Source organism: Musca vetustissima, unplaced genomic scaffold (genome assembly GCF_032173495.1).
Source record: "Musca vetustissima isolate MV318-11 ecotype Yass unplaced genomic scaffold, APGP_CSIRO_Mvet_v1 utg14495, whole genome shotgun sequence".
NCBI classification, from domain to species: Eukaryota; Metazoa; Arthropoda; class Insecta; order Diptera; family Muscidae; genus Musca; species Musca vetustissima.
In genome coordinates this window covers 7,807-35,806 of record NW_026879362.1, presented here as the reverse complement: position 1 = coordinate 35,806, position 28,000 = coordinate 7,807, and the positions used below count along the sequence as shown (strand labels likewise).

The following is a 28,000-nucleotide window of genomic DNA, read 5'->3' as shown; positions in this document are numbered from 1 at the left end:
GTTGTGGTCCTTTACCTGGTGATTTATTTTTTCATCATTACCTGCATATCAAGGCAGTAAACATCCGACGATTTAACGACGATTCAAAAAATTACAGATTTCTTATATTGGAAAACTTATAGTATGTTTACATTGTACCGGGTTTAGTTAACCCACTGGGTTTCAATTGTCAATTCCATTGTCTATTTGTTAAGTAAATCCTCATATTTGTCAAATGAAACATCATAAAGTTTGTTAAACATGCAAAACAATCTAAAGTAAATGCCGTTTTAGTGCTCATGGACTGAAAATCGTCCATTTCATTTTTTTTTTTAATTTCATTTATTTTAAAATGTAATAAACTACTTAGAAAATTTAATTTATTTAAATTAATTATAATTTAGTTAACTTATCAAAGTTATTTTAAGTTTCAATTGCACCAGGACATTAATTTGATTATCATTTATCTCTCACTAAAAACTTTCAATTTATACTTTCTAAATCTATTTATTTTGACAAATATCACATTAATATTAATCATTAAAGGTCTACATCACCCATAGTCTACAGCACCCTTAATAATCAATTTCTAATGGCAATGCTGTCATACATGCACAACAATTGCATTGATACTCTGGCATCTCTGTTTTCGTCTAACTGTTAATTTGCAAACAAGGAAAATTCAGTGATCCTGCCATTGATTTGTGCAAAAGTAAAAAAAGTGATATCAATTAAAATAAACTTTATTAATTACATCATAAAATAAAGGACAAACAGGGAAAAATAACAAACAAATAACAACAAATTATATGCCAAAATCTGTGTGTTAATACAAAAGCGAAGAGCGAAAAAAAGAGAGAGTACCTGTTCCAGTGACAGTACATAGTGTCAACTGGGAACAAACCTAAACATGATTTGGTTAAAAAAAAAACTAAATATGAAATAAGGTCCAACAAAAACGACAATTCTTAAGATCCTGCGGACAATTCCAAGAAAAAAATACATCGCCCATATTCTATAATAAAAAACAAACCCGTAATTCAGAAGCAAATTGCAATTCCCAAAAAATAAAATTGAAATTGTGTGTGCCTCGCATACGAAATAAATTGAATTGAAAAAATTAAGTGAAAATGCTACGAAGTAATATTACTCAAATTGAAAAAACATCAAAATTTTCAATGGAAATACTTTTAAATATGTGTAGAGCCGATTTATTGCGGGAGAGCTTGGTAGAGAAAAGGCCGGAAGCGCTATGAAGTGTAGGACCTTTTAAAACAATGTATTTAAAAAGGTCCTATGTTGTCCTCGGAATGTTGTCGATGAACAGAACATCAGGTTTGCCGACGAAAAGAAGCTTGAACCTAGACAATAAAAAATCGTATTGTATCTTTTGAACAACATTAAATAATACATTTAAAACCGCCTGAAATGTGTGAATTCAACATCCTGTCAACATCGGTATCCCCGAAGAATATAAATCGTGAACTGAACATCTTCTTAAATTCCATATATTACTGCAAGTTATTAAAAATATGTAGAAATCCGATAATGAAAATTTGCAATTTAAGCCAGGTATGTCAATTTCATTTGTCTTTTAAAATCTACATTCGGTATCAAATATTTTGATAAAGCAAATGAGGTTTACAATGATGACCTTCATCCATTTGCATTTCAAAATTCAACACTTTTCTTCCTTTCTGGATTAAAAGATGAGTTTCATTCCAATACCATTTGTCAAGAATAATTACAGACACTTACATTTTTTATTAACAATTGTTTTATTTATTAAAAGCAAATGCTCAATTGTCAATGATGTTTAACGAACACATTGATTATACCCGGTGATTGACCCCCACAATTTATCAAGCACCCCGCTCTGGCAGAGTTGGTGCATTTTAAAAACTATTACTAAGCAGAAAAAATGCTAATGCTCCTCCTCTATTGCCACAACAACGACATCAAGGACAATGGTGGCATACCGGGTTCAGCGCCTTTCTTGAAACCTACAATAAAGCAGACAAATTTGGAAACATAAATTTTTCATTCATAAATGACTACATAACACAACAAAAACTTCAGTTTTTTCCATAGTTCGTCTTCTTTCACAAACTTACCCAAATACAAGACCATGGGTACAAAACCCCAATGGAAAGTGGTCTTGGCAATTTCATAGACAACCTCCAAACGTTCTTTAACACCTTCGGATAGAGCCATTTTTAGTTTTTAATTATAAATTTTGTGTTGAAGACAATTGGAAATGTGTGTATTGACACTTAATATTTTGTACAACAGCACATGAAAAACAGCTGTTTTCCTAAAGAGAGAGAGGGAGAGCCAGTGAAGTTGGCTGCAGTTAAGTGATAATTGAAGGTGTTGCCAGCTATGTGGCGTTAATATGATATTTACACGTTGAATATCATATAATAAAGGGAAATATGTTTTCAGTAGTAAGATTTGGAAATATTTGCAGATAAAAAAATTAAAAAAAAACCTCGCTTAAGATAGTTATTGAAAATAAATTATATAAAACAAATAATTTTTCAAAATCCTTGCTTAAGCTATGTTTTCAGAAATACGCTATTAAAAAAAATAATTGGATAATTTTTAAGATTAATTAAACATTATTTACAACTTTTATTCGGATTAATTTTAAAAAATATATTTTTCGAAAATCTTAGATTAAGATAATTACTAAAGAAAATATTTGAAAATCCAAATTAGAAATCTACGCCTCGAAAAAAAACTTAGAAATCTACGCCTCGAAAAAAAAAATATTAGAAATCCACGCCTCGAAAATAAAATATTAGAAATCCACGCCTCGAAAAAAAATATTAGAAATCCACGCCTCGAAAAAAAAATTAGAAATCCACGACTCGAAAAAAATATTTTTTGAAAATCCACGCCTCGAAAAAAATATTTTTTGAAAATCCACGCCTCGAAAAAATCTGTTTTTTGAAAATCCACGCCTCGATTTTTTTTAAATCCACGCCCGAAAAAAATATTTTTTTAAAAATCCACGCCTCGAAAAGAATATTTTTTAAAATCCACGCCTCGAAAGAAAATGTTTTTGAAAATCCAGGCATCGAAAAAAATATTTTTTATAAATCGGCGCCTCGAAAAAAAAATATTTTTAAAAAATCCGCTCCTCGAAAAAAAAAATATTTTTTTTTTAAATCCACGCTTATTTTGATTTTTGAAATAAAAATTACTTTTTGGTTAAATCAAAAAATATTTTTTAGTCTACGTCCATGTTGGTCTTCAAAAAAAATATTTTTATTTAAATTTTGTATATTAAATTTCTGCAGACCACCTCATCTGCTATTTATCTTCTGTCTTAAAAAAGTTATAAAAACTTTCGTATTTAATTATTTTTATTTTTAATGAATAATTTTTCTTCATTGTATGTTTTTATTATTATTTATTCATTATTTTTATTTTGAATTATTACTTTAAATTTTAAAATTATTTGAACTAAACAAGAAAAAAAATTACAAAGACGACAAAAAATTTTCGTATTTTTTGCGCGCCTCTTTGGCTTGGCTCCCAAACCTGTTCTCCTTATCATCATCAACATCATCGTATATACGTATGTTTGCATGTGTGGGTTACGTACTTTAGTATATGTCTCCTGTCTGTGTGTTTGTGTTGTTGTTGTTGCTGGTGTGATTGTTTGTTTACTTTTTATCGACTGGTCTCAATAATTATCTCGTGGGTATCCAATTGGGATACACTGAATTTCAATGGAGCATATGTTCCCAAGCTGGCGCCAGTCTCAATCGGCAACATATGATCATCGACATGTTCCTGCGTTTCTTCCACAATCACCTCATGTATCTGTTCTGGGGTATACTTTTGTTCCAAGGCCGTTTGGGCATTATCATTGCACTCGCCTTCGTGCATTTCGAAATCGGTGAAATTATTGAAGACCGAACGACAGACGGCACACTCAAAACCCCTAAGAAACCCGAAATGGGAGAGTAAAAGAAGTTATTTCAAATAATTCAGTAAAAATTGAATACTACATACACTGGCTGTTCATCAGCTAATTCTAGATTTTGTTTGGCTATGGCCTGGGCCTCCTCAATGGTGGCCTTCATATCTATCTCCAGACCCTCCTTGACATGTGAATGCAAATGTTTCTTGAAATTTCCCAGCTGTATGAACGACTTCTCACAAATCCGACACGAATAGGGTTTCGTATTCAAGTGGCCCATGATGTGTTTCTTAAGGTTGACACGCTGCGAGAAGTAGCGGCCGCAACGTTTGCAACGGAATGGTTTCTCACCCGTATGGGTCAGCTGATGGCGCTGCATATTGGATTGCTGGGTAAATGATTTTGTACAAAATGAACACTGATATGGTCGTTCGCCATTATGCACGGAATAGTGGCGATTTAAATTCACAGACTGGGCAAAGGCCTTCCCACAGATGCGGCAGACGAAGGGGCGCACATCGTTGTGCACCTTCATGTGTCGCTCCAAATTGCCGCTGTTGCAGAAATACTTCTGGCACATTTTGCATTCGTACGAAGACTTGGTTTGTGAATGGACTTCTTTTTTGTGTAGAAGTTGATCCCGCTTGCAGGGGAATATCTGAAAAGCACCCAAGAAGAAAACAGACAATTAATTAGCCATAACATAGGGGGATTATATTTTGGACACTGTACCCACCTTGTTGCATCTTTTACATGTGTACAGGGACACAACGCCATTCATTGGCACCGTCTCCTCATATTCCTCGGTTGTTGCCATTATCGTAGTCGCCGTCGCCCTCTCCCTAAAGTTGTATAAGCAAAACAATGTCCATATGAGAGAGCGATGGAAGAAATGTCACTTCCAGTGTCCCAAAAATGGATGCACTGCTATTTGTTGTTATGGTCAATTGTAAAGAAATACCTGTGCTCTGCTGTGGATCGGTGGCTCCAAAATATGTGGGGTCTCTATTCTTTTTCCGTGGGACCAAAAGGAAAACAGCAAAAATTCGTCGTCTTTCTCGCACAAGGGTTGATGGATAGGAATAAAAGTCAGTCATATGGTTGACAACAAAATATGGTATTCAATGGCATTGCCAGATGCGAATGTTGTATCAACAACTTGTTGTGATTAGTGGCGAATGTGCAAGTGGTGGTGTGCAACGTAACGTAGACGTAACGTAATGTAAGCAAATGTTGGGAATTGGGAGTTTTGTGAAGAAATAAATTAAAATTGTAACAAATCTATGGAAAAATAAATGAAAAAGGTTTGGATTTTTAATAAAATACTTTTTCGAAGACTACCAAAGACGTGTCGTTTTAAATAATACTTTTTAAGAGCCATTCTCCAAGCGCGAATTTTGTTTAAAATAAAAAAATTGCAAGTGTGGATTTTTTACCCTTAAAAAATATTTTTAAAACATCCACGCCTATTTGGAGCCTCAAAAAAATATTATTAAAAAATGCACGCCTATGATGGACCTTGAAAAACGATTTTTTTAAATCCACACCAATGTTAGCCCTTGAAAAAATATTGTTATAAAAACACGACTATGAAGCTCCTTGAAAATCCTTGTAATTTTTTTTAAGTCCAAAGCCTTTTTGAAAATATTTCTTTTAAATCCAGACTCATATTGAAAAACACCCCTTTTCCTTTTCTTAAAAAAATAACAGTTTTTTTTATTCGTTCTTAAAAATTATTCTTAAAAAACTAATTTAGTTTTGAAAACATTTTCTCCGTTTGACGTTTCCTCCACAGAAACATTCCCAAAAAGTATAATCCCGCTAGGCAGGGCAAAATAAGTATCAGCAGTAAGAAATTATATAAAATTAAATCGCTTAAATGCAGCTCATCCAAAGGCATTCCGATGCCCTGGGTCTTCAGCGGCAGACTGCCATAACGCAGAATATAATCCAACCAAAATAGGGCACTCGCCAGACCACCCAATGGCCGATCACGATATATTTTCGATATATCTCTGATATTCAACACATAGAATTCCTTATTGGCCATTGTGTCCAAAGCCCAATTCAGGGAGACCTCCGAAAAATTGCCATAATCAATTCGTAAACCGAATTGTAACTTCACCGCGGTCTGGACATTTTCCAATTCATTGTCGAACAGTGGAATACCCACAATCGGAACATGGCGAATAATGGCCTCCTGCAGAGCCATTAAATCACCATTCATTATGAACAGTTTAATATGGGGATGGGCCAAAATATCTGTCTGTGGCACCAAGTGATTCAACATTACATTCTTCGGAAGGCCTTCAAGCTTCTGTAGGTCATGACAAGTCCATAGGAAACGTTCCTCTCGTTTACTAAAGACGTGCATTAGGACTTCAAGCCTTTCCTTGGGAATTTCTTTGCAAAGCTGTTCGTCTCCTAAATTTATGTAGACTACCCCAGAACGAGCTTCGTCCAAGAAACGTCTGATATGCCAGGGTAATTCTCGTGGTGCACGAATTTGTAATCCTCCAACAGGTATTATGTTTGGTATCAAAGGTTTGGGTATTGCCAAGGGGTAGTAGTCGTTAACCAACAGCAGGGCCAGATTGGCTTGAAGTTCAACGATAGAGGGTACGGGACCTAGAGGGGAGAAGAGAGGGATGCATGTTACAATTGATTTGATTTGGTGTAAAAAAATTGAATTGTTCCCGAAATGGCGCCCAACATATGGAAATCATTGAAACAAAATTTAAAAAAATCCAAAAATATTTTAAAAAAATTCTACGTTTATAGAAACACTTGAAAAAATATTTTAAAAAAATCCACGACTTGAAAAAATATTTTAAAAAAATCCACGACTTGAAAAAATATTTTTTTTAAAAAAATCCACGCCTTGAAAAAATATTTTTAAAAAAATCTACGGCTTGAAAAAATATTTTAAAAAAATCCACGACTTGAAAAAATTTTTTTTTTTAAAAAAATCCACGCCTTGAAAAAATATTTTTAAAAAAATCTACGGCTTGAAAAAATATTTTTTTTAAAAAATCCACGCCTTAAAAAATGTATTTAAAAAAATGCACGACTTGAAAAAATATTTTTAAAAAAACGCCGACATGAAAAAATATTTTTAAAAAATCCACGCCTTAAGAAATATTTAAAAAAAAAATCCACAACTTGAAAAAATATTTAAAAAAAATCCACGCCTTGAATTTTTTTAAATCCAAATATTTTTAAACAATCTACGCCTCGGGTAGGCCTTGAAAAAAAAAAATTTTCATGTATAAGATTTTTTTAAATATTCCTCTCATTTATACAACAAGACTGAGTGGCGCCCAACGATTTTAGATTATATTCCCATTTTCTCCTCCATACCTTGAATTTTAGGCAAATATTTCTGCATAATCTTCTCCTGTCTGGCATAATGTTCCGAAATGAATGCCTCTCGCTGCCGCTTGCACTGCTTAATATTCGTCAATCTTTGCCAAAATCCAATACTGGTATCATAATTTTCCAAATCATAGGGTAAACATGCCGCCGGTACCATTATCTCCTGAACCCGTTCCATATAATTTGCAAAATCTGTACTAACAATACCGACTACAGGTGTTCGGAAGTAATAACCCAATGCCAACAAAGCTTCCGTATAGAATAAATCCACAATTATCAAATCATAATCGAAATGTTCGGGAGGCATATCTAGAATATCCTTTACTTGATAATTGGATAGGAAATAATCCATTAGTAAGTGGCCAGCTTGGGCTAAATATTTATTAAGCTTCTCCTCGCCGAATTTGCTGAGTTCTTGCAGATCTTTGGCACCGGATTGTTTTTGAACTGCAAAATAGAAATTTAATAATATTTCGTAAAAAAATGTTTGTGCTTTTCTGCATACCCTCCTGCCAAAATGGAAATTCCGGTTCGACCACAATTTCCCTTAGATTGTCCAGGCGATCATCCAATCGATGACTGGTAAAAATTGTGACATTGTGTTCCCGTCTAGCCAATTCCATCATAAATGTCCTCATTACCACAAAATGACTTTCACTGGCATGTGGAAAGATGCCTAAGATTTTGGCTGCATCTGCCGGATTTTGTCCAGTCACAATGGTCAGGATAATGAATATTTTTAGCCATTTTATAAAATGACTAAAGACCTGAAAATATACGAAATAAATATCATGGTTAGGCCTTCTTTAAAAAATCCACGCCTTGGTAAGGCCTGGATAGACCTCGAAAAAATATTCTTTAAAAAATCCACGCCTTGGTTAGGCCTGGATAGACCCCGAAAAAATATTCTTTAAAAAATCCACGCCTTGGTTAGGCCTGGATAGACCCCGAAAAAATATTCTTTAAAAAATCCACGCCTTGGTAAGGCCTGGATAGACCTCGAAAAAATATTCTTTAAAAAATCCACGCCTTGGTTAGGCCTGGATAGACCCCGAAAAAATATTCTTTAAAAAATCCACGCCTTGGTAAGGCCTGGATAGACCTCGAAAAAATATTCTTTAAAAAATCCACGCCTTGGTAAGGCCTGGATAGACCTCGAAAAAATATTCTTTAAAAAATCCACGCCTTGGTTAGGCTTGGATAGACCTCGAAAAATATTCTTTAAAAAAATCCACGCCTTGGTTAGGCCTGGATAGACCTCGAAAAAATATTCTTTAAAAAATCCACGCCTTGTATAGACCTCGAAAAAATATTCTTTAAAAAATCCACGCCTTGGTTAGGCTTGTCTATCCAAGCGAAAAATATTCTTTAAAAAAATCCAAGCCTTGGTTAGGCCTGGATAGACCTCGAAAAAATGTTCTTTAAAAAATCCACGCCTTGGTTAGGCCTGGATAGACCTCGAAAAAATATTCTTTAAAAAATCCACGCCTTGTATAGACCTCGAAAAAATATTCTTTAAAAAATCCACGCCTTGTATAGACCTCGAAAAAATATTCTTTAAAAAATCCACGCCTTGTATAGACCTCGAAAAAATATTCTTTAAAAAATCCACGCCTTGTATAGACCTCGAAAAAATATTCTTTAAAAAATCCACGCCTTGTATAGACCTCGAAAAAAATATTCTTTAAAAAATCCACGCCTTCAGTGGCCCCTTAAATTTGTTTGCGCACCTCCTCCTACCACTATTAAAATCTGTCATTGAAATTATTTTTTTTTTTTACATTCCAAGGCCTCTGAAGGTTGTTGCGCTTCCCAACTCTTCCGAAGGTCATTCTCGAATTGTTGTTGTTGTCATTAATTTTTAATCAATTACAAATCAATACGTGGGAAATAACATTGAAACTAATTTACGATGCTGCGGCTGGCGCCTTGACCCAAAATGTCACCGGAACATAAACAAAAAGCCCGAAACCAAGGCATGATTGGGACACATCATGTTGTGTTGTGCTGAGTTTTTTTTTCTTCTGACGATTCGAAATAATCTCTGTCGAATGCTGGCCTGGCCTCTGGGTTAGTTAGTTTAGTCCGGCCTTAGTCTTATCTCGGAAGAAAATTTGAACCACCACTACTGTGGCCATGATTTGTGTCAACATTTCGTGTTGGTATTGTTGTTGTAATTTTTTTCAAATTAATTGTAATTGTTGTTTTATTTGGAATATTTTATTTTTAATTATTTGGAAATTTCAAGAAACTAACCAATTTGGAGTCACGTTGTTGCATGTTGTTGCGGATGTCTTCGGTGGGGGGACCAGATGTAGTTTATCTTTTGGATTAATTGCAGAACAATTTTTTTGTGAATGTTTTTGTTGTTGTTGTTTTTTGATGTGCTACTTGTTGCACGTTACTGCAGTTTTGCTCTCAGATTTTTATGTTTATTAGTTCGGAACACTTCGCTGAACACGATCAGTTTTGGTTTATACAAATTGTGATCTCTCAACAATTTTTTGAATAATTATTCGTTCCACTTAATATTTTGTATGATCTAATATTTCCTCTGTTTGCTCTTCTTTTTTTCAAAATTTTATTTCAAAATTGTTATCATAATTTATTTTTTTGTTTATTCCAATTTCCACTTGTTGTTACACTTTTGAATTCGCATTCTATACTGATTTCATTCAGAACATTTCCATTGTTCTGGAGTCCATCCCGGGCAGCTGCGGTTGTTGTTTGACGAGCGAGTGAATAGTCACTCGCACAAAAAAATAATAAAAAACAAATTCTCAATTCTCGTCTCCCCCATATCAAATTCTGCTGTGGCTGCCAGACTCAAGTTCTGTGTTTATAGAATAGTTCTGCTTTTTGTGTGTTTTCTTGGGGCTTCAAGAGGAATAGTGTTTGATGGCAATGAGGGGATAGGGAGCGATTGGAGGAGGTGGTGGGGATATGTCTTCAGCGGCGGGATATTGTGCAAGTATCTTGCGGTTTGTGGGAAGAAGCACAAAAGCCGGAACATGATGGTGAGCATGGAATCGTTTGTTTTGTAGAATTTCATGTACTCATACTCACACACACACATACACATTTGTGGATTAATTGCAAAATTGTTGTAATGTTTTTGTTTTTAAATATGCTGAGTAGGAAAAATGCAAAATGAAAACTTTTGTATATGAGGAAGATCCTCTTACAGATATTTTTTAATGAGGAAAATGAGACGTAAAATTTAGACTTTACTTTTATAAGGGGGGATTTTTTTAAAGAATATTTTTCCAGGCCTAACCAAGGCGTGGATTTTTTAAAGAATATTTTATCCAGGCCTATCCAAGGCGTGGATTTTTTAAAGAATATTTTATCCAGGCCTATCCAAGGCGTGGATTTTTTAAAGAATATTTTATCCAGGCCTATCCAAGGCGTGGATTTTTTAAAGAATATTTTATCCAGGCCTATCCAAGGCGTGGATTTTTTAAAGAATATTTTATCCAGGCCTATCCAAGGCGTGGATTTTTTAAAGAATATTTTATCCAGGCCTATCCAAGGCGTGGATTTTTTAAAGAATATTTTATCCAGGCCTATCCAAGTCGTGGATTTTTTAAAGAATATTTTATCCAGGATATTCTTTTTTAAAGAAGGCCTAACCAAGGCGTGGATTTTTTAAAGGCCTAACCAAGACGTGGATTTTTTAAAGGCCTAACCAAGACGTGGATTTTTTAAAGGCCTAACCAATGCGTGGATTTTTAAAGGAATTGTAGCAATATTTCTTGCGATAGTTCTGCAGGTATTATTCTTCTGTGGAAGAGCTGGAGGTCTTCTTCTTTCTATGGAAGAGCTGCTGGTATTTTTCTTCCTATGGAAGACCTGGAGGAATTCTTCTTCCTATAGGAGAGCTGCATGTAATTTTCTTCCTATTGTTAAGCTGGAGGTATTCCTGTAGAGGAGCTGCATCTATTCTTCTTCCTAAGGAAGACCTGGAGGTATTCTTCGTCCTATAGGATAGCTGCTTGTGTCTTCCTATAGGAAAGCTGGAGGTAATATTCTTCCTGTGGAAGAGCTGCAGGAGTTCCTTTTCCTGTGGAAGAACTGCAGCAGTCTTCTTCCTGTGGAAAAACTTCATGTATTTTTCTTCCTGTGGACGAGCTGCAGGTTTTATTCTTCCTATAGGAGAGCTGCATGTAATTTTCTTCCTATAGGAAAGCTGGAGGTAATTTATTGTTATGGGAGAGCTGGAGGTTATCTTCTTCCTAGAGGAAAACTGTAGGCATTCTTCTTCATGTGCAAGTGCTGCAGGTATTCTTTTTTCTGTGGAAGGCCTACAAAAGTGGATTTTTTAAAGGATATTTTTGTTCAACGTCGACAAAAACCGAAAAAATATTTCCTGGCGTGGATTTTTTAAAGAACATTTTTTCAAGGCACAGAAGGCGTGGATTTCTTAAATAATAATTTTTTTCCAACGTCGACATAGAAAATATTTTTTAAAAAATTCACTCCTTGGATGGATTGTTAAAAATTATTTTCATTTCAATAGTCACGTAATCAATCATTACAAATAGCTACCATGATATTTTTTAATCCACTTAAAATTCAAATGCCAATTGGGCTCAACCCCCTTTCTAATAAAAGAGTAGTGACCATTGTTACTTTCTGCTCTTATCGATGACTTTCAATCATGATTTTGTGTTTTTTGGTAATAAACCCATCATCTTTACTTTCCCTAATGCCAAAGGCTAATTGTGAACATCCCAAGTCATTTGCCATAGCAGTAAAAATCGTGATGAACTTTTTTGTCTATGGTGGTAATTATGATGTGGCCACAAAATGTTAATTGAATTTGTGAAATATATGTAGCATATTTTTAGGCGCTAAAATAGTAAATAACACTAATTTACAAATTATGGATTGTGAGAGAATCTAAATTGCCAAGGGATCTTCATCAAAAATATATGTGGAATAAGATAATCTAAATCTAATTTAGATTGCATTCATTGTACTAAAGCTTAGAAGTACATTTATAATTGCATTCTTCGGTGTTTATATACCCAAATTGTTGTTTATTTTGGGTATTACTATTACTTATAATGGATTTTTGATTTTGCTGACTCTACTGTAATTTGATGTAGTCCATTTGTCCATGAAATGTAAATTTTTGCAAAAACAAATTCTCATACAGACAACGTATACATTTTCGAAAAATACAAAATAAATGTGAAAAAGCCGTAGGTGCTAGCAGTCTAGCTCCACATTACCAGCACATCTTCAACTAGGAACAAGGGTCTTCTAATTGTTTTCAAATAAATTTCCAATAATGATTTATTTCAATATTGATGTTCTTATAAGAGTTCGAATCAATCAAAAGTGAAAGGTTAAACTTTCATCTACAAAACGTTTTTGTGGAAAATTCTGGATAGATGGTATCCCACTTCACTACAACTTTCAATTTAATTATAGTCCATACAAAAACAACAACCACTCAATATTGTCTTAACCTACGTCTCTTTTGACTCCATTTATTTCATTTTTTTGTTTACCAATCTGTGCCAATATGAAATTCTCATCACGATCGATTAGCAGCCAGCAGTTCTATTTCGGAAAAAATCGCTAAACAGTTAAGCAAGCAGGCAAACAAGCGACAACTAGCCACCAACATTCGAATTGTTTGAGCAAAGATGACAAAGTAAACAAAAAAAGCCAAGCCAGAAGTTAATCGGACATGCTAATAACCCGTTGGTAGCGGTTTTGAGATCAAAAAAAAAAAAAAAGATAAAGATGTGGGTTCGTTCGTTCTCTGTTTGGTCGGCTTTGGTCTTGTAATATAAGTTCAATTAAAGGTCATAATGTTCGCAAAGTTATGGGATTTGCTAAATGCAAAAAAAAAAAAAAAATTAATCAAAAGCTCTGATCTTCGAGAACTTTTTAACAACTATTTTTACAAGACATGCAAAAGGCGTAAATTAAAAAAATATATATATTTTTCATGGCTTTCCAAAGGCTTGGATTTAAAAAAATATATATAACTACATACATATTTGTCAATCTCTACAAAATGCGTAGATTTTTAAAGAATATTTTTAATTTTTTCATTATTTTTACAAGAGTATTAAAGTTGCAATTTAAAAAAAAAATAAGGATTTTTTAAAAAATATTTTTCGAGGTCCTCCAAAGGCGTAGATGCCCTAAAGAATGTTATTAAAGCCTATTAAGGGTTTAGATTTCCTGATATACATATATTTTTACAAAGCCTACTAAAGGTGCAGAATTTAAAAATGAAAATATTTTTTCAAAGATTTTTTAAAAAATATTTTCCAGGGCATACCAAAGGCTTAAATTTTCTAAAGAATATTTTTGATTTCTTAAAAAAAATATTTCATCAAGGCCTATCAAAGGCTTAGATTTCTTCAAAAAAAAAAAATTCTTTCAAAGCCTATCAAAGGTGCAGAGTTTCTTAAAAAAATATTTTTTTCATGGATTTTTTTAAAAATATTTTTCAAGGGCCTCCAAAGTCGAATATTTTTCTTAAAAAGTATTTTTTCAAAGGTAAAGACTTTTTAACAATATTTTCATGGCGTGGATTTTTAAAATTTTTTTAAGATTTTTTAAAGAATATTTTTTCAAGGCTTAGATGACATATGTTTTCAATGTCTTGATAAGGTATTTTGTACAAGAGACAAGTTGGATTTTTCTTTGTTTCGTAAATAAATACTTCAAAAATTGGATTTTTTGGTTTATAGTTTTTGTATTTTATTTTTATTTAGATTCACAAAAGATCAATTTTTATTTAGCCTTTACAATGAACATCTTTTTTGTTTTTCTTTTTAGAGTTGGAGAAAGATAATAAAATTATCCTCTAATATTCTCTGGGTTTCTTTATTAAATCTATGATGAGAATTAAATGCAACAACTTTGTTTTAATAAACTCTGTTTTTTTCGTTTCTTTGTTTTGTGTGTGTTTGATTGTTAACCTAACATAGATATCTCATTTGCATTTCTGTTAAAATCTACAATAAATTTTATTTCTTCTTTAAATATTTTTTTCTCTGTTATTATAACAAATAAAAAAATTGCTTCTCTTCCACAAAAAAAAAATATATCTTAAATAAGGAAAACTTATTACAATACGGAGACACACTTCGGAAGTTGATCTCACAACACATCTACTATTTAATCGGTAGCATCAGACTTCGATACAGAGAAGGGTTCAGCAACTGGCAATGAACCACTCTTGGCAATGACGACATCCTTAACGGGACGATCACGACCATCGGTGGCGGTGTTTTCAATCTTGCGTACAACACTCATGCCCGACAACACTTTGCCAAAGACAACATGACGACCATCCAACCAGGAAGTTTGTTTGGTGGTAATGAAGAACTGCGAGCCATTGGTATCTTTGCCAGCATTGGCCATGGACAACCAACCAGCACCATAATGCTTTAGCTTGAAGTTTTCATCTTCGAAACGTTCACCATAGATGGAACGGCCACCGGTACCATCACCGCGGGTGAAATCACCACCTTGGATCATGAAATCTTTGATGACACGATGGAATTTGCTGCCAGCATAGCTAAAAAAGAGAGAGAATAAAAAATTTGGAATTAGATTATTTGTTGCTACTTTGTTGTTATTTGTATCAATTAATTGTTGATTGAAATACAAAAGAGGTGGTGAGGATTCGTTGCAATTTGTCTAAATTGAATTAAATGTGTTGTTTGGACACATTGTAGAGAAATGTGATTTATGATTTCTAACAAGGAAATAAGTCACAACACTCAAAGTGGAAGAAAAGATAGGGAAAAATATATTGCCATAGAACGTTAGGCTAAAAGGTAAGCTAATAAATGATCTGAAAGACCCTGATATCTTCTCATAAAAACCAATAGGTATTTTCAATAAAATAACAGGTATTTTAAGGAAGACCTGGAAATGTCCTCGAAAAAGCATAATGACCTTTATATTTTTCAAAGACAACTACAGAACATTTTTTTGGCGTTCCAAAGTGGTGGATTTTTTAAAGAAAATTTCAAGGCCTACTAAATATATGACATTTTTAAAAAAGATTATTTTTTCAGGGTCTACCAAAGGCGTAGATTTTTAAAGAATATTTTTTACGGCCTACCAAAGTTGTGGTTTTTTTAAATAATATATTTGTTAAGTCCTGCCAAAGGCTTGGATTTCTAAAGAATATTTTTTTTCAAATCCTACGAAAGGCGTGGATTTTTAAAGAATATTTTTTACGGCCTACCAAAGTTGTGGATTTTTTAAATAATATATTTGTTAAGACCTGCCAAAGGCGTGGTTTTTAAATAATATTTTTCAGGCCTATACAAGGCTAGGATGTTTAAAAGAATATTTTTTCCAGGCCTAACCAAGGCTTGGATTTTTTAAGGAATATTTTTTCAGGGCCTACGAAAGGCGTCGATTTTTAAATAATATTTTTCCAGGCCTATACAAGGCTAGGATGTTTTAAAGAATATTTTTTCCAGGCCTAACCAAGGCTTGGATTTTTTAAAGAATATTTTTTCAAGTCAAGGGCCAATAGAATCTTGGTTTCTATAAAGAAAGGATTTTTTAAACATACTTTTGAAAGGGTCGGATTAAAACATATTTTTTAAAGGTTGTAACAGGAACCAAACTTTGGGATAGCACCCTTATAGTTTATAGTGCCAAACGTTTTTTCTGAATATTTTTCATGTCAATAAACATAATTTCAACTTTCTCCCTCGGTCGTATTTTTGTCCTATCTACACCATTCGTTTTTTTCTAAATTTAGGTCGATTTAAAGTCTATTTTAATTATCAAACTTAAAACTATTTAATTTTCTACAATTTATCTTGATAGACAGCCAAAAAGTTCATTAGCATAAAACATAATAATAGAAGCGGTATATTCAAATAATTTGCGAAATTTTGAAAAACAGGTTTTCATTAGCCCCAATCGAAAAAAATAGAAAAGATGAAGATACATGAATAAAAGATAACAATTTCGGCATTGTTTTAAAGCGTTCTGTTTGTTTTCATTAAGAAAAGATACATTTTAGAAACGCTAGTCTACAGCATACGAAACATTCATTCGTTTTGAAGAATGTATTGGTCGGTCCTCAGTTAACCTAATAGGAACTTTCCAATGCAAGATGCCTGAAATAACTAGAAATAAGAATTCTTCAATTTTCAGTTATATTCCATAGCTCTAGTTTTTGTTTCATATTTCTTGTCTTCATTAAATTTTTGGCCACATGGGTTAGTACAATTCATTCACACACATTTTATACATGTGTAGTAGAGGTTTGTATATGGACACAATTTGCAGCCACCTTGCCACCACTGACACTTCTGCCATTCAAATACAAAATAAACAAAAATTGTCAAATTTTAAAAATATATAATGGCCGTCGTCGGACCTTAACATTCTAATATAAACAACCATAAACTTGCACATGAATACTACAAGGGTTTTTTTCTTGCATTTTAATAAAGAAATTGAAAACTATTTTAAATGCAACAAATAATGTTGATAGTATATATCATCTTCTTGAAATAGGCTATTGGGTACCACTGATTGTGGTTTTTGGTTGTTGCAGCCGCATATAGCTCTCGTATATTAACGATAAGAGATGTTGTGTGTGACCTAATTTTTAGTGCTATTGACAATTTCATTAAAGAAGTGCCACATCTGTATGTATATTAGTTTGTATATAGTAGTATTCAAATGTACATGCGTGTTGTTGTTCATCACTTTCATTACATTATATGCTATGTTTTGGGTTTTTGTTGATAAGGATTTATGTTTTTCTGGGTATTGAAAATTATATTTTTCTAAGATGTAGACAAAATCTAGGAATTAAATTATTTTTCGTGGCAGATAAGATATTTGAACACGAGGTTATGACACTGCTAGGCATTAAAAAAATATTTTTAATAACACAATATCTAAGGAATACCTAAACCAATTCTTCGAAAATAATATAGAAACATGCTTGCATTTTTGACAGTCTTCAAAACGTTTTTTTTATCACAAGAACAAGAAATTCATTATTTGAAAAAGAGATCAAGTCATTTTTATTAATGCTTCTAATGTATTTTTTATACCCTTCACATAACACTGTGGTACAGGATATTATGTCTTTGTGCATATGTTTCCTTTTGAGAATATGCATAGAATCACTTTCTGAGTCGATTTATGCATGTCCGTCCATGTATTTTTGTGAACAAAGGTCGCATTTATAATCCTATTTGGATGAATTTTGGCACATGTCACTTAATTGGCCCAAGGACGAACCCTATTGAAATTGGAGAAAATCGGTTCAGATTTAGATATAGCTCACAACTCCCTATATTTGTCCGATTGATACAAATATAGGAAGGGTGCTCATTGAAGAGTTTTAAATCCCCAACTGAGGGTCCCCCACCCACAAAAACTATTATATTCAAATATATAAAATATATATAGGAGAACGTTTATATAAGGGTCAGACAGGACCGACCATATGATACGCTCAATATTCCAAGTCTGGATAATATTTTGCTTACCGCAAAAGCTACTCTGCGGCATATTTTCCGAATCTTTATTTCTGGAAGTAATAATTTGCCCATATTATTGACATTTTGTTATTTTACACATTTAATTTCAAGACAGTCATTCAAATTAGTTTGTCAGATCGCCTTTCCATGCATATTTTGTGATGTTCAGTATATAAATAAAGTATTCGGTCCATATCATTCGAAAATATCATCTGATCATCATCGAAAATTATAGGCTACGTTGTTGACCATAAACGGAACGATAAGGACCACACTTGTTCCTTGGTCTGATACATATCTCCTTGTAAAATTTCGTCATGTTCGGGTTATATTATTGTTACCTCTAGAGCTGTTAGAAAAACAGACCATTTCATTCCCAAAATTTTTAACAATAATTACCAAACAACATAGTTGTGTAGGGTATAATAGTTACATTTTTGTAATCAAGACTTTAACATAGATATTGGCAAGGATCCAACAGAACTGCTTTCGAACAGAATATTGTGAATTTTTTAATGTCACATCAAATGTGTAATTATCTCAAAAAAATGTTTAAGGACCACATAGAAGTGTAGATTTCTCAAACATAGTCGTTAAGTCTTATCAGAAGAGATAATTTATTAAAAACATATTTTGTAAAGTACCTCCGGAAGCGGTTATTATTTTTTTTACAAATTTTTTAAGGTCCCACGAAAGCGAGGATTTATTTAAAAAGGTGGGAACAAGTCAAGTTTAGGGGCTCTACTAGGATAATTTTTAGTCCTCTTTGAGTTAATTACAGTGATATACATGTTATGTGGGGGAAATGTATACTTCCCGAAATATGGGCCATGAAAGTTCGGAGAGTATTTTGTTTTAATCAGCTGTTTTACTATTTCCAGCATGGTAATATGTGGAGCGTGGAGCGCCTAAATTTGATTTCCTAAGCCAAAAGGCCTTTAAGTGTTTTTTCCCAAAAGAGCTTCATATGTGGGACATTTAAAACAATCCAGGTTTTTAATTTTGTAAACGTAATTTCATGCTTTTGTTTATAAAAGGACCACTTTCAGACGGTCTATAAAGACTAAAATGCATTGAAGAAATGGGGGGTCTCGACGGAGCAATGGTGGGGGGGGGGGGGGGGATCATAACTTAGGATGAATGGATTTCCGCAAGAGAAAAGTATATCCGTCACCGATCCCTATACTGGTTTAATTTTTGAAGGTCCACCGAAAACGAGGGATTATTAAAAAAAAAAACGTTTTGAAGCAAGCATCAAGCAAGTATTTCGGTTCATTATTCACCTTTTGTAAATATATATTTTGCAATTTTTATTGATATTGAATTATTCTCAGGCGTATATCATTGGCCGTTAAGGCTTCATTATTATTGAAAGAATAAATAAAAATAATATTTTTAAAATATGTTTTAATATTCCATCGGATGTGTAGATCTTTTAAAAAATTCAGCGCTTCACTCGAGGTTCACTTTAGTCTATAAAGGGATCATCTTCAGCTGGTCTATAAAGCCTAAAAGACATTGGAAATACAAATGTCTCAACGGAACTATGCATGTTCAAACCTCACGAAAATGTATTTATTTTATTTAAGAAAAAATATATTTGATAACATAACCGATTCCGGGCCCTACAATTCAAAACCTTAAAAAATTACATTTAATCAATTAATAACAAATTTTATATCACTGCCAAGCGGTTCTAATGTTTCTTTTCTTCTGATAACCAACCCATCCATACACAAAACACTCCATCCAACAACAGTCAATGGACTCATCATGATTTGTCTTGCTATAACATTACCCGCCACTGTACTACTTTGCTGTTGTTGTTATTATCTTCACAATCTAGAATCAGAATCTTGCAGTGCATGCCAGGCCAGGCAAGCAACGACAAAAGAAACAACTACAACAACAGCAGCAGCAAACACAAAAGCTTGAGACTTAATTAAACCTAACCTAAAAAAACAGCAACACAAACAGACGAACACACACACAAGTCAGCAATTTTGTTTTTGCCATAATTAATATGTCAACCATCATCGTCTACTTTCTTTACTACTTCTATTCTTTTGATGATGACTTTTGTGATTTCACCCTTTTGTTTCATTCCTAAAGTCGCATAAAAGAAAGAAAAACTTCATTATTGCCAAAAGGACAATCAACTTACCCTTCGCCAGCGGGTTTGTCGGCCAATTGTTTGAAGTTCTCAACGGTTTTGGGTACGGTTTTGCCAAACAAGCCAATTTCAATGCGGCCGGCCGGTTCGTTGCCAATGGTTATGTCAAAGTAAACCTATGCAGAGAAGGCAGGGCAGGCATCAGCAAGTCCATAATCGTCATCATCAGCACAAACAATGGAACGAAAAACATATATACATACACACAATTTTGTTGTTATTAGAACATTTGCCAAAATAATAATTTATAATATGCAAAATAAAAATTATGAAGAGAACACAGAAATTGGCAAAGGGAAGAAGAAGAAGAAGCACAAGAACGTAGCTGCAGAAACATCACTTTTTAATAGTTTATTAATTTTTCAATTTCTTCTTTCAACTTCTTTGTTCCCCTAAGCACAAGAACCCCATTTTGATTTTTGCTCTGAGCTTACCTTTTCGGTTACTTTGGGTCCTTTGCTATCATCAGCATTAACAATGGTGGTAGCCACGGCGGCCACCAGGCACAAACACAAAAACAATTTCATTGTTGTTGTTACTGTTGGTTTTGTTCAGGTTCTTGTTTTCAATACGGTTTTGTACGTCCGGCGCGCAATAACTTTTCAAGTCCAGTATCAACTAACGAATGTTTTGTTTGCTTCCAAAAGGAAAACCTTAGCCTCTAGTGATGACTGGGCATGTAGATGACGACGGCGACGTCGTTGTTTTAACAGAGCAGCGTTTTCCCCCCATTTATCTGTCATTCGTACAGATAACAGTCTTCGCGTGCTGTTATGGTTTTCCTTCCCTTATTCCACAATGAGTTAGAACAGTTCGGCTAGCTATGAACTGGTGGGTATTCCATTGTGTTGGGACACGTAATTGTTATAAAAATCACAACAAGAAAAATGTGATTATTTTATTCTACCTCTCTCTTTTCTTGTGTCTCACAGAGAAAGAAATAGCAAGAGAGTGTTGACAGTGTTGGCAGAGATGGGAAGTTAGAGGTGTAGGTAATCAAATGTAATCAGTTGATTTTAAATTAATTGTTTAAATAAATTGTTCAAAATATGGAAAAAGAGGACAAAACTGTTGAAGGTCCTAGCACATCCAGGAAGCTCTTGGCTGAAACGTCTAAGCACTCAGTACCCCCCAAGGGACAACTGAGTACTGAGACGCCTAAGACACCAGCATCCACGAAGACGGACTGTCGAAGTCAGCCCGACGGAGAGTCCGTAAAAAGGCCTCCAAGAAGACTGATAAGGCACAACCTCCCTCTGGAAATGTCGAAACTGATATCCAAGGTTGTGACAATTGGGCAGTTGTTGATGGATGCTCCAAAGGTAACGAGCGCGAAGCAGGTGCCTGCGTCGGCTGGGCCTATCTCTGCGGCAATTGTGACCCCGGGAACCGAATCTATCACAGCTGTGAAGAGAATGAGGTCCTCGGACGAGCAACAACCTGCTGCCAAGAGACCCACGCAGTCGTCAGTTGCAAAACGTTCGGCTTCGTTCGCATCGGTAGTGTCGATGGAGAAACCTGCTAAGAGCGGTGAGGGTATGGTGAAAGTCAAACCCGCTGTCTCGAAACATATAGCCCAGAAACCTACAACGGCGCCTAGCGACTCTGCTGCTCCATAAGATGAACTGGATGATCTGCGAGTAGCAATCATGGGTCGAGCTGAATCTGACGGGATTATCAGTGAAGATAAATAGTTACCAGTCGACAGTTATTTGAATGACATCTTCCTATCCGACGAAGTTAATCAACGGAACCTACGGTTTGGCCAGATCACCTTATTCCTTAAGAAATCCGGTACAATTTAAACGTACTATTAGTAAATTCAATTTAAAAATTATGGGGAAAAACAAGTGTCTCAGGAACTTGGACTAAACTACTAAACCCACCCGAGTTCAACTGTCAATTCAATAGCGTATACGTCATCTTAATCCAGTGTATTATTTTTGACGTGGAATTGACATTTGAGATCGAGTGGATTTCGTAAATCTAAACGCACTTTTAATCCATATCTCAGGATATATGAATATCCACAAGATAAAATTATCTATAATTAGGGCCTCCAGAAAGACGTATGGTTAAAATATCAAATATATCCGTTTTCTATATATATATACAGTGAGTGTAATAAGTATTTTGCCTCGATACAAATTTGACAAAATTCTAATATATACGCCTAAAACCAGCACTGCGAAAGACCTATTGGTCTTGAAGTTATCGGCCAAAATCTATACCAACCCAAAAATGATTATCACAAAAAAGTATTTTGCTTTTTATTATTATTTTTGAAAAAAATCATTATATAACACACACTTTGTCTTTTTATAGTTACCATTGCGGGTAACCACATACTAAAAGCGATTTGGCGACGATTCCAATAAACCACGGCATTTTTTCGCGAATATTTGCCCACATTTACGTTCAATACATTCTCCAACAATTTTTCATTTAATATTTGTTAATTTCACGTCCTAATCTCAAAATGAGAGTATTAGATATAGTCGTCGCGGCTTCAAAACATCCCAAATAACTTTAGAATAATAAAAAGGAGGTTTTGCAAAATATATCGCGAGGACATGACCCTAAAAACTATTGAAACCAAAATCCGACAAACAAATTATTAATAAAAAACTATCGCGGAACCCCATTTTTCAGACTTTGAAAACTTTATGGTCCATTAATATTGATCTAGGAACCAATATATGCAATGAAAATAGCAATAAGGAGGTCAGATTCTAAGATATATAGAATTTATATATATATATATATTAGAATTTTGTCAAATTTGTATCGAGGCAAAATACTTATTACACTCACTGTATATATATATATATATATATATATATTTTCTAAATTTTTTTTCAAGGCCCCAACAAAAGTGTAAAATAATTTAGTATGGTCCTAATGGGTCGATTTTTTAAGAATAGTGTTCAAAATCACAGAAGTGCGAATTTTTGAAAAATAAATTTTAAGATCCACCACTTTCAGCTGGTCTATAGACTCCCAACAGATCGTCTCTAAAAAACCTTCCTCAGCTCCATTCATCTCTCATCTGTAAAGACTCCCCTCGTCTATAAAAACAGGCTTCCTACATCTCGTCTATAGAGACTCCCTTCAACTCAGCTCGTCTTTAAAGAGCACCTTCAGCTCGTCTATAAAAACATATTGTCTATAACATATTGCCTATACATATTGTCTATAAAGACTCCCTTCATCTCGTCTATAAAGACTACCTTCAACTCAGCTCGGCTTTAAAGACCACCTTCAGCTCGTCTATAAAAACAGATCTCCTACATATTGTCTATAAAGACTCGTCTACAAAGATTCCCTTTATACCGTCCATAGAGACTCCCTTCAGCTCATCTAAAAAACCAATTCAGTTCGCCTGTAATGACTCCCTTCAGCTGGTCTATAAAGACCCCCTTAAGCTCGTCTATAAAGACTCCCCTCAGTACGTCTATAGAAACTCCCTTCAGCTCTTCTATAAATACTCCCCTCATCTCGTCAAAAAAAAAAAAAATAAAATAAAAAAAAACTCCCATTCAGCTCGCCTGTAATGACTCCCTTCAGCTCGTCCATAAAGACTCCCCTCAACTCGTCTATAAAGACTCCCTTCAGCTCGTCCATAAAGATTCTCCTCAGCTCGTTCATAAAGACTCTGCTCAGCTTGTCTATAAAGACTCCTTCTTCAGTTCGTCTAAATAAAGACCACATTCATCCGATCTATAAAGTCTTCATTCATCATTGATCATATTAAAAATCCATTCCTCTTTTAAATATTTTTTGTATGCTATTTTTATTTAAATTATTTCATATAATGTTTCCAGTTTTATTTTATTTTTGTTGTTGTTAACATAAAATACCACATATGTATGTATAATATTTGTAGCATAAATTATTGGGTTTTTTGTTTTGTTTTTTTTTCTAAATTAAAAAAAAAATAAATAAAATATGTAAATTTATGCATTCAGTTACACTTAAAAATAGTACGTAATAAATAAAAAAACATTCCACTAAGCCTAGTTTATAGTTATCCTGTGTGTGTATATATAATAATTATAATTAATAAATATAAAATAAAAATATCTTAAATACTACTAAAATACAATATATATCTATATATGTAGATGAATTAAACATATAATAATATTAATAATGAGAGTATGTATATTTTTACTAATTATGCGATATATAAAAAACAGCTAAAAGAGAACGAAAAACAAAAAACAAATAATTTACAATTTCTTTGTACAATTAGAGGGGTGGTAAGCTGATGATGAGGAGGGGAGAGGATTTTTTTGTCTACAAAAAAAATAGAGGATTTAATGGAATATTTAAAGAAGTAACATGTAATGAAATAAAGGAGAGATCTTAATAGCAAAGAAATTCAGGAGAGGGAATAAATAAAAATAACCTTTCAACTAAATGCGTGCAAGAATGTTTTGAACTTCATATTTTTCTTCTTCTACTTCTTCTTTTAGAAATGAGCAAATGTTTGGAGGCATTTGAGTGTGTGTGTGTGTGGGGAGAGGTTTGCAATCAAATTGAAGAATTTTGTGTATTGTTTTTATTTTTTATTGAAAATAAGTGAAAAAGGCGGGCGCGGGGTATAAATCGACATCGTGAACTTAGTAAAATGATCAGTCATTGCTTCCAATAAGCGATTCTTGTTGTTCTTCATCATTTATTCTGTAGGAAGAAATAAAATATATTTAGTAGTGGAAAATAAAAACTTAGAATTGAGAGTAATCTTCACTTACCTAACAATATTTGGTTTTTTACAACTGCAACATTTTCTATAGATAACCTTAAATAGACGCATCAGCGGATCCGATTCATCATTACGCATCAAGAGTGCCACCAATATTAATGCAAAAAATATTGGCAAAGAGCCAATATAGAATAGCGGTGAGTAGGGTTTTCTTTTGAGGAAGACATCAAATAATATTGATAGGGGAATTTGCAGGGACATGGCTATTGTCCCGATTAGGGAGGAGGTTAAAAAACAGCCCCTGGAAGAAAATGAAAATAATATAATATTAATAATAGTTTTTCAATAGAGAAAGAAAAATTTAAATTGTTGTAAAGAAAGACTCTACCTTCAACTCGTCTATAAAGACTCCCTTCAGCTCGTCTATAAAGACTCCCTTCAGCTCGTCTATAAAGACTCCCTTCAGCTCGTCTATAAAGACTCCCTTCAGCTCGTCTATAAAGACTCCCTTCAGCTCGTCTACAAAGACTCCCTTCAGCTCGTCTATAAAGACTCCCTTCAGCTCGTCTATAAAGACTCCCTTCAGCTCGTCTACAAAGACTCCCTTCAGCTCGTCTATAAAGACTCCCTTCAGCTCGTCTACAAAGATTCCCTTCAGCTCGTCTATAAAGACTCCCTTCAGCTCATCTACAAAGACTCCCTTCAACTCATCTACAAAGACTCCCTTCAGCTCATCTACAAAGACTCCCTTCAGCTCCTCTACGAAGACTCCCTTCAGCTCCTCTATACAGACTCACTTCAGCTCGTCTACAAAGACTCCCTACAGCTCGTCTATAAAGATTCCCTTCAGCTCGTCCATAAAGACTCCCTTCAGCTCGTCTATAAAGACTCCCTTCAGCTCGTCTATAAAGACTCCCTTCAGCTCGTTTATAAAGAATCCCTTCAGCTCGTTTATAAAGACTCCCTTCAACTCGTTTATAAAGACTCTCTTCAGCTCGTTTATAAAGAATCCCTTCAGCTCGTCTATAAAGACTCTATATTTCTCTATATATTTTTCAAAAAATCTATGCTTTGCTATAGCTTCAAAAGTTAAATATTCTATAATTCTTTCTTTCAAAAATTTCCACTAAAACTTACCACAGCCACAAGGCCTCAGAGACCACTGTACCAATTAGGCCATTTAAAAATAAAATGGCAAATTGATTTTGATTTGGTAATTCGAATTTTTCGATTTTTGTAAAATTCAATATGAAAAATACTGGCCACATCAACAAAAGATTCCAAAGGCCCACAAATCCTGTATTCAAATGAAATACAAAAAATTAATAATGAGAATAATTCACAAATCTTCCCAAAGGCGGCTTACCAAAAAATAATGGAATATCGATTTTCTCCTCTGTGTCACTTTTTCTTTTGACAAACACCAAATAGGCAGCATAGAAGAATGCACTAAACAAGGCCAACAAAGCACCACGGGAAAAATTCGTATCATGGATATCGGAAATTGTTATTGTGACCTGAAATGAAGAACAAAAACACTTTAATTGAAAGGAAAAAATAAACAAATTTCTTAAAACTTACCACCCCAGCAATATTCAAACCCACTGCAATAATTTTTGTTATGGTAAATTTATCACCCGTTGCTGAGGGGAAAAATGCTGCCAACACCAAGGTGAATAGGGACGAGGAGGATGATAATAAAGTCACCACTGCTGTTTCAGTCATTTCCAATGAGACTTGAAAGAGATAATTGGCCAAGAACCACTGAAAAACGAAACCAAAAATTTAATATCAATTTTCAAAATCGAAAAATCTATTGAGTATTATTTACCAAAACACAAAACAGCAATGCCGTTTTGGCTGTTTTATGATGCGACTTTTGACGACTTATACGCATACTGGCCGTATAAGAGAGTCTGGCCATTAGGGCCTCTGTTGCCTCATGTGCTGACATTTCCCGCACTTCGGCCAATTTACTAAAACGCACTGACCGTATACTGGAATCATCACTTTCCGTACCGGAAATAGGACCATTACCGATACTAGCTGCCGAGCGAATGGGAACGAATGTGGGATCACTCTGAGGATAATAAGAAATTTTAATACATTTTTTTTAATAACGAAATTTTATTGAAATTTTATTTATTATCTTACCAATGATGGTTGGTGGGAGTAGTAATTATCATCTTCGGAATTTTGATCCATCATCTGGAAAGGGGAAAAATAGGAAATATTATAATAATATCGAATATTTTCAAAAATCCATTGCTTCTTATATATATATTCAAATTTATTTGAATATTTGAATTGGCTTCAACTTGGCTATAAACCCAACCTTAAAGCAGACCTTTAGCGTCTATAAAGCCGACCTTTATAAGGCTTGCCTATAAACCCGACCTTCAGCTCGCCTAAAAAGCCGACCATCAGCTCGCCTATAAAGACCCGATCTTCAGCTCGCCTCCAAACCCCGACCTTCAGCTCGCATATAAAGCCCCGATCTATAGCTCACATTTAAAGGCCCGACGTTCAGCTCTATAAAAATTCGTTTCAACTTGTCTATATGACCACCTTCAGTTGACCTATAAAAACCATTTTCTGCCGGCATATAAATCCATCCTTATGTCTGCTATAAAACTTCCTTTTGCTCTTAAAAAAAACGATATATAAAAATTATCTTACTGAATAGTTGCCATTTTGTCTATCGCAGGATTCCTTCCAGGGTGCTAGCAAACCAATGATTACTAAATAAATTGTAAACATCGATGTTTTAAAATATGTGCAAAAGAAGGGCTTATCAAAGTGTTCATCGTCGTAGAGAAACTGAAAAAAACGAAAAAAAACAAACAATTTATTCAAATTCAAAATTAAAGTACTCAATTCGAAATTACCTTTGTCAATTCGCTGGAGGTTACCCATATCACATCGACCATTATGAGTATGGTAACACCCAATATTAATTTTTGTGTTCGGGTTAGCATTTTGTTGGTGTTGTGGTTGTTGTCGGTATTTTAACTCCTTGTTTGGACAAAAAGAAAATACGCAATTTTGTGAATAATGTTCTGCCCGCCGTTTTTGTGGGGTCTTCTTTCGTTTACTTGATATTTTTGTTTAAACAATATTTCTGGTTGGTAGAAGACGGCCTGGTATGGACTTCATGTTTTTTGTTTGGTTGATCTCCTTGGTGTCTGTTGTTGTTGCCCCTTTCAATATTTGTCTTCCATTGGAATTGACTGCACAAAAATTGTTGGCCTTTGGTTGGGGGGTCACAAATATTTACAACAACACCACCCCGTTCGTTTAACGCAAATGACGTCTTTAATATGCCG

At 34.0% G+C, this 28,000-nt stretch overlaps 5 protein-coding genes across 5 annotated transcripts; all 5 read right to left on the bottom strand.

The window, feature by feature from the left end:
- Positions 1-1,897: 1,897 nt before the first annotated feature.
- LOC133324252 (mitochondrial import receptor subunit TOM7 homolog) lies at positions 1,898-2,216 on the bottom strand. Its single transcript, XM_061533099.1, has 2 exons — positions 2,094-2,216; positions 1,898-1,982 (listed from the first exon to the last, which is right to left on the bottom strand). The coding sequence occupies exons 1-2, from the start codon at positions 2,191-2,193 to the stop codon at positions 1,918-1,920; spliced, it is 165 nt and encodes a 54-aa protein (XP_061389083.1). The 5' UTR covers positions 2,194-2,216; the 3' UTR covers positions 1,898-1,917.
- Positions 2,217-3,646: 1,430 nt separating this feature from the next.
- LOC133324251 (zinc finger protein 239) lies at positions 3,647-4,730 on the bottom strand. Its single transcript, XM_061533098.1, has 3 exons — positions 4,650-4,730; positions 4,006-4,571; positions 3,647-3,934 (listed from the first exon to the last, which is right to left on the bottom strand). Exons 1-3 carry the CDS (start codon positions 4,728-4,730, stop codon positions 3,661-3,663), a joined length of 921 nt encoding a protein of 306 aa, XP_061389082.1. The 3' UTR covers positions 3,647-3,660.
- A 912-nt stretch (positions 4,731-5,642) lies between these two features.
- LOC133324253 (UDP-glycosyltransferase UGT4) lies at positions 5,643-9,568 on the bottom strand. Its single transcript, XM_061533100.1, has 4 exons — positions 9,545-9,568; positions 7,794-8,055; positions 7,274-7,735; positions 5,643-6,541 (listed from the first exon to the last, which is right to left on the bottom strand). Exons 1-4 carry the CDS (start codon positions 9,566-9,568, stop codon positions 5,661-5,663), a joined length of 1,629 nt encoding a protein of 542 aa, XP_061389084.1. The 3' UTR covers positions 5,643-5,660.
- Positions 9,569-14,437: 4,869 nt separating this feature from the next.
- LOC133324249 (peptidyl-prolyl cis-trans isomerase 5) lies at positions 14,438-20,515 on the bottom strand. Its single transcript, XM_061533097.1, has 3 exons — positions 20,401-20,515; positions 19,958-20,082; positions 14,438-14,840 (listed from the first exon to the last, which is right to left on the bottom strand). Exons 1-3 carry the CDS (start codon positions 20,491-20,493, stop codon positions 14,438-14,440), a joined length of 621 nt encoding a protein of 206 aa, XP_061389081.1. The 5' UTR covers positions 20,494-20,515.
- Positions 20,516-24,578: 4,063 nt separating this feature from the next.
- Positions 24,579-27,714, bottom strand: LOC133324263 (solute carrier family 35 member F5). The gene is made up of 9 exons (XM_061533109.1): positions 27,563-27,714; positions 27,354-27,494; positions 26,829-26,882; positions 26,506-26,754; positions 26,256-26,438; positions 26,041-26,191; positions 25,812-25,971; positions 24,724-24,975; positions 24,579-24,652 (listed from the first exon to the last, which is right to left on the bottom strand). Exons 1-9 carry the CDS (start codon positions 27,650-27,652, stop codon positions 24,604-24,606), a joined length of 1,329 nt encoding a protein of 442 aa, XP_061389093.1. The 5' UTR covers positions 27,653-27,714; the 3' UTR covers positions 24,579-24,603.
- Between the last annotated feature and the right edge of the window lie 286 nt (positions 27,715-28,000).

Coding starts and splice junctions, on each gene's coding strand:
- LOC133324249 (XM_061533097.1), bottom strand. CDS start 20,493: ATGAAATTGTTTTTGTGTTTGTGCCTGGTGGCCGCCGTGGCTACCACC. Junction 20,083..20,400: donor GACCCAAAGTAACCGAAAAG/GTAAGCTCAGAG, acceptor TTCTCTGCATAG/GTTTACTTTGACATAACCAT. Junction 14,841..19,957: donor GACAAACCCGCTGGCGAAGG/GTAAGTTGATTG, acceptor TCTCTTTTTTAG/CTATGCTGGCAGCAAATTCC.
- LOC133324253 (XM_061533100.1), bottom strand. CDS start 9,568: ATGCAACAACGTGACTCCAAATTG. Junction 7,736..7,793: donor ATTTCCATTTTGGCAGGAGG/GTATGCAGAAAA, acceptor TCTATTTTGCAG/TTCAAAAACAATCCGGTGCC. Junction 6,542..7,273: donor ATATTTGCCTAAAATTCAAG/GTATGGAGGAGA, acceptor TCTCCCCTCTAG/GTCCCGTACCCTCTATCGTT.
- LOC133324251 (XM_061533098.1), bottom strand. CDS start 4,730: ATGGCAACAACCGAGGAATATGAGGAGACGGTGCCAATGAATGGCGTT. Junction 4,572..4,649: donor CATGTAAAAGATGCAACAAG/GTGGGTACAGTG, acceptor GGTGCTTTTCAG/ATATTCCCCTGCAAGCGGGA. Junction 3,935..4,005: donor TTAGCTGATGAACAGCCAGT/GTATGTAGTATT, acceptor CGGGTTTCTTAG/GGGTTTTGAGTGTGCCGTCT.
- LOC133324263 (XM_061533109.1), bottom strand. CDS start 27,652: ATGCTAACCCGAACACAAAAATTAATATTGGGTGTTACCATACTCATA. Junction 26,883..27,353: donor GACAAAATGGCAACTATTCA/GTAAGATAATTT, acceptor TCCCCTTTCCAG/ATGATGGATCAAAATTCCGA. Junction 26,192..26,255: donor GTTTGAATATTGCTGGGGTG/GTAAGTTTTAAG, acceptor TCTTCATTTCAG/GTCACAATAACAATTTCCGA.
- LOC133324252 (XM_061533099.1), bottom strand. CDS start 2,193: ATGGCTCTATCCGAAGGTGTTAAAGAACGTTTGGAGGTTGTCTATGAA. Junction 1,983..2,093: donor ACCCATGGTCTTGTATTTGG/GTAAGTTTGTGA, acceptor GCTTTATTGTAG/GTTTCAAGAAAGGCGCTGAA.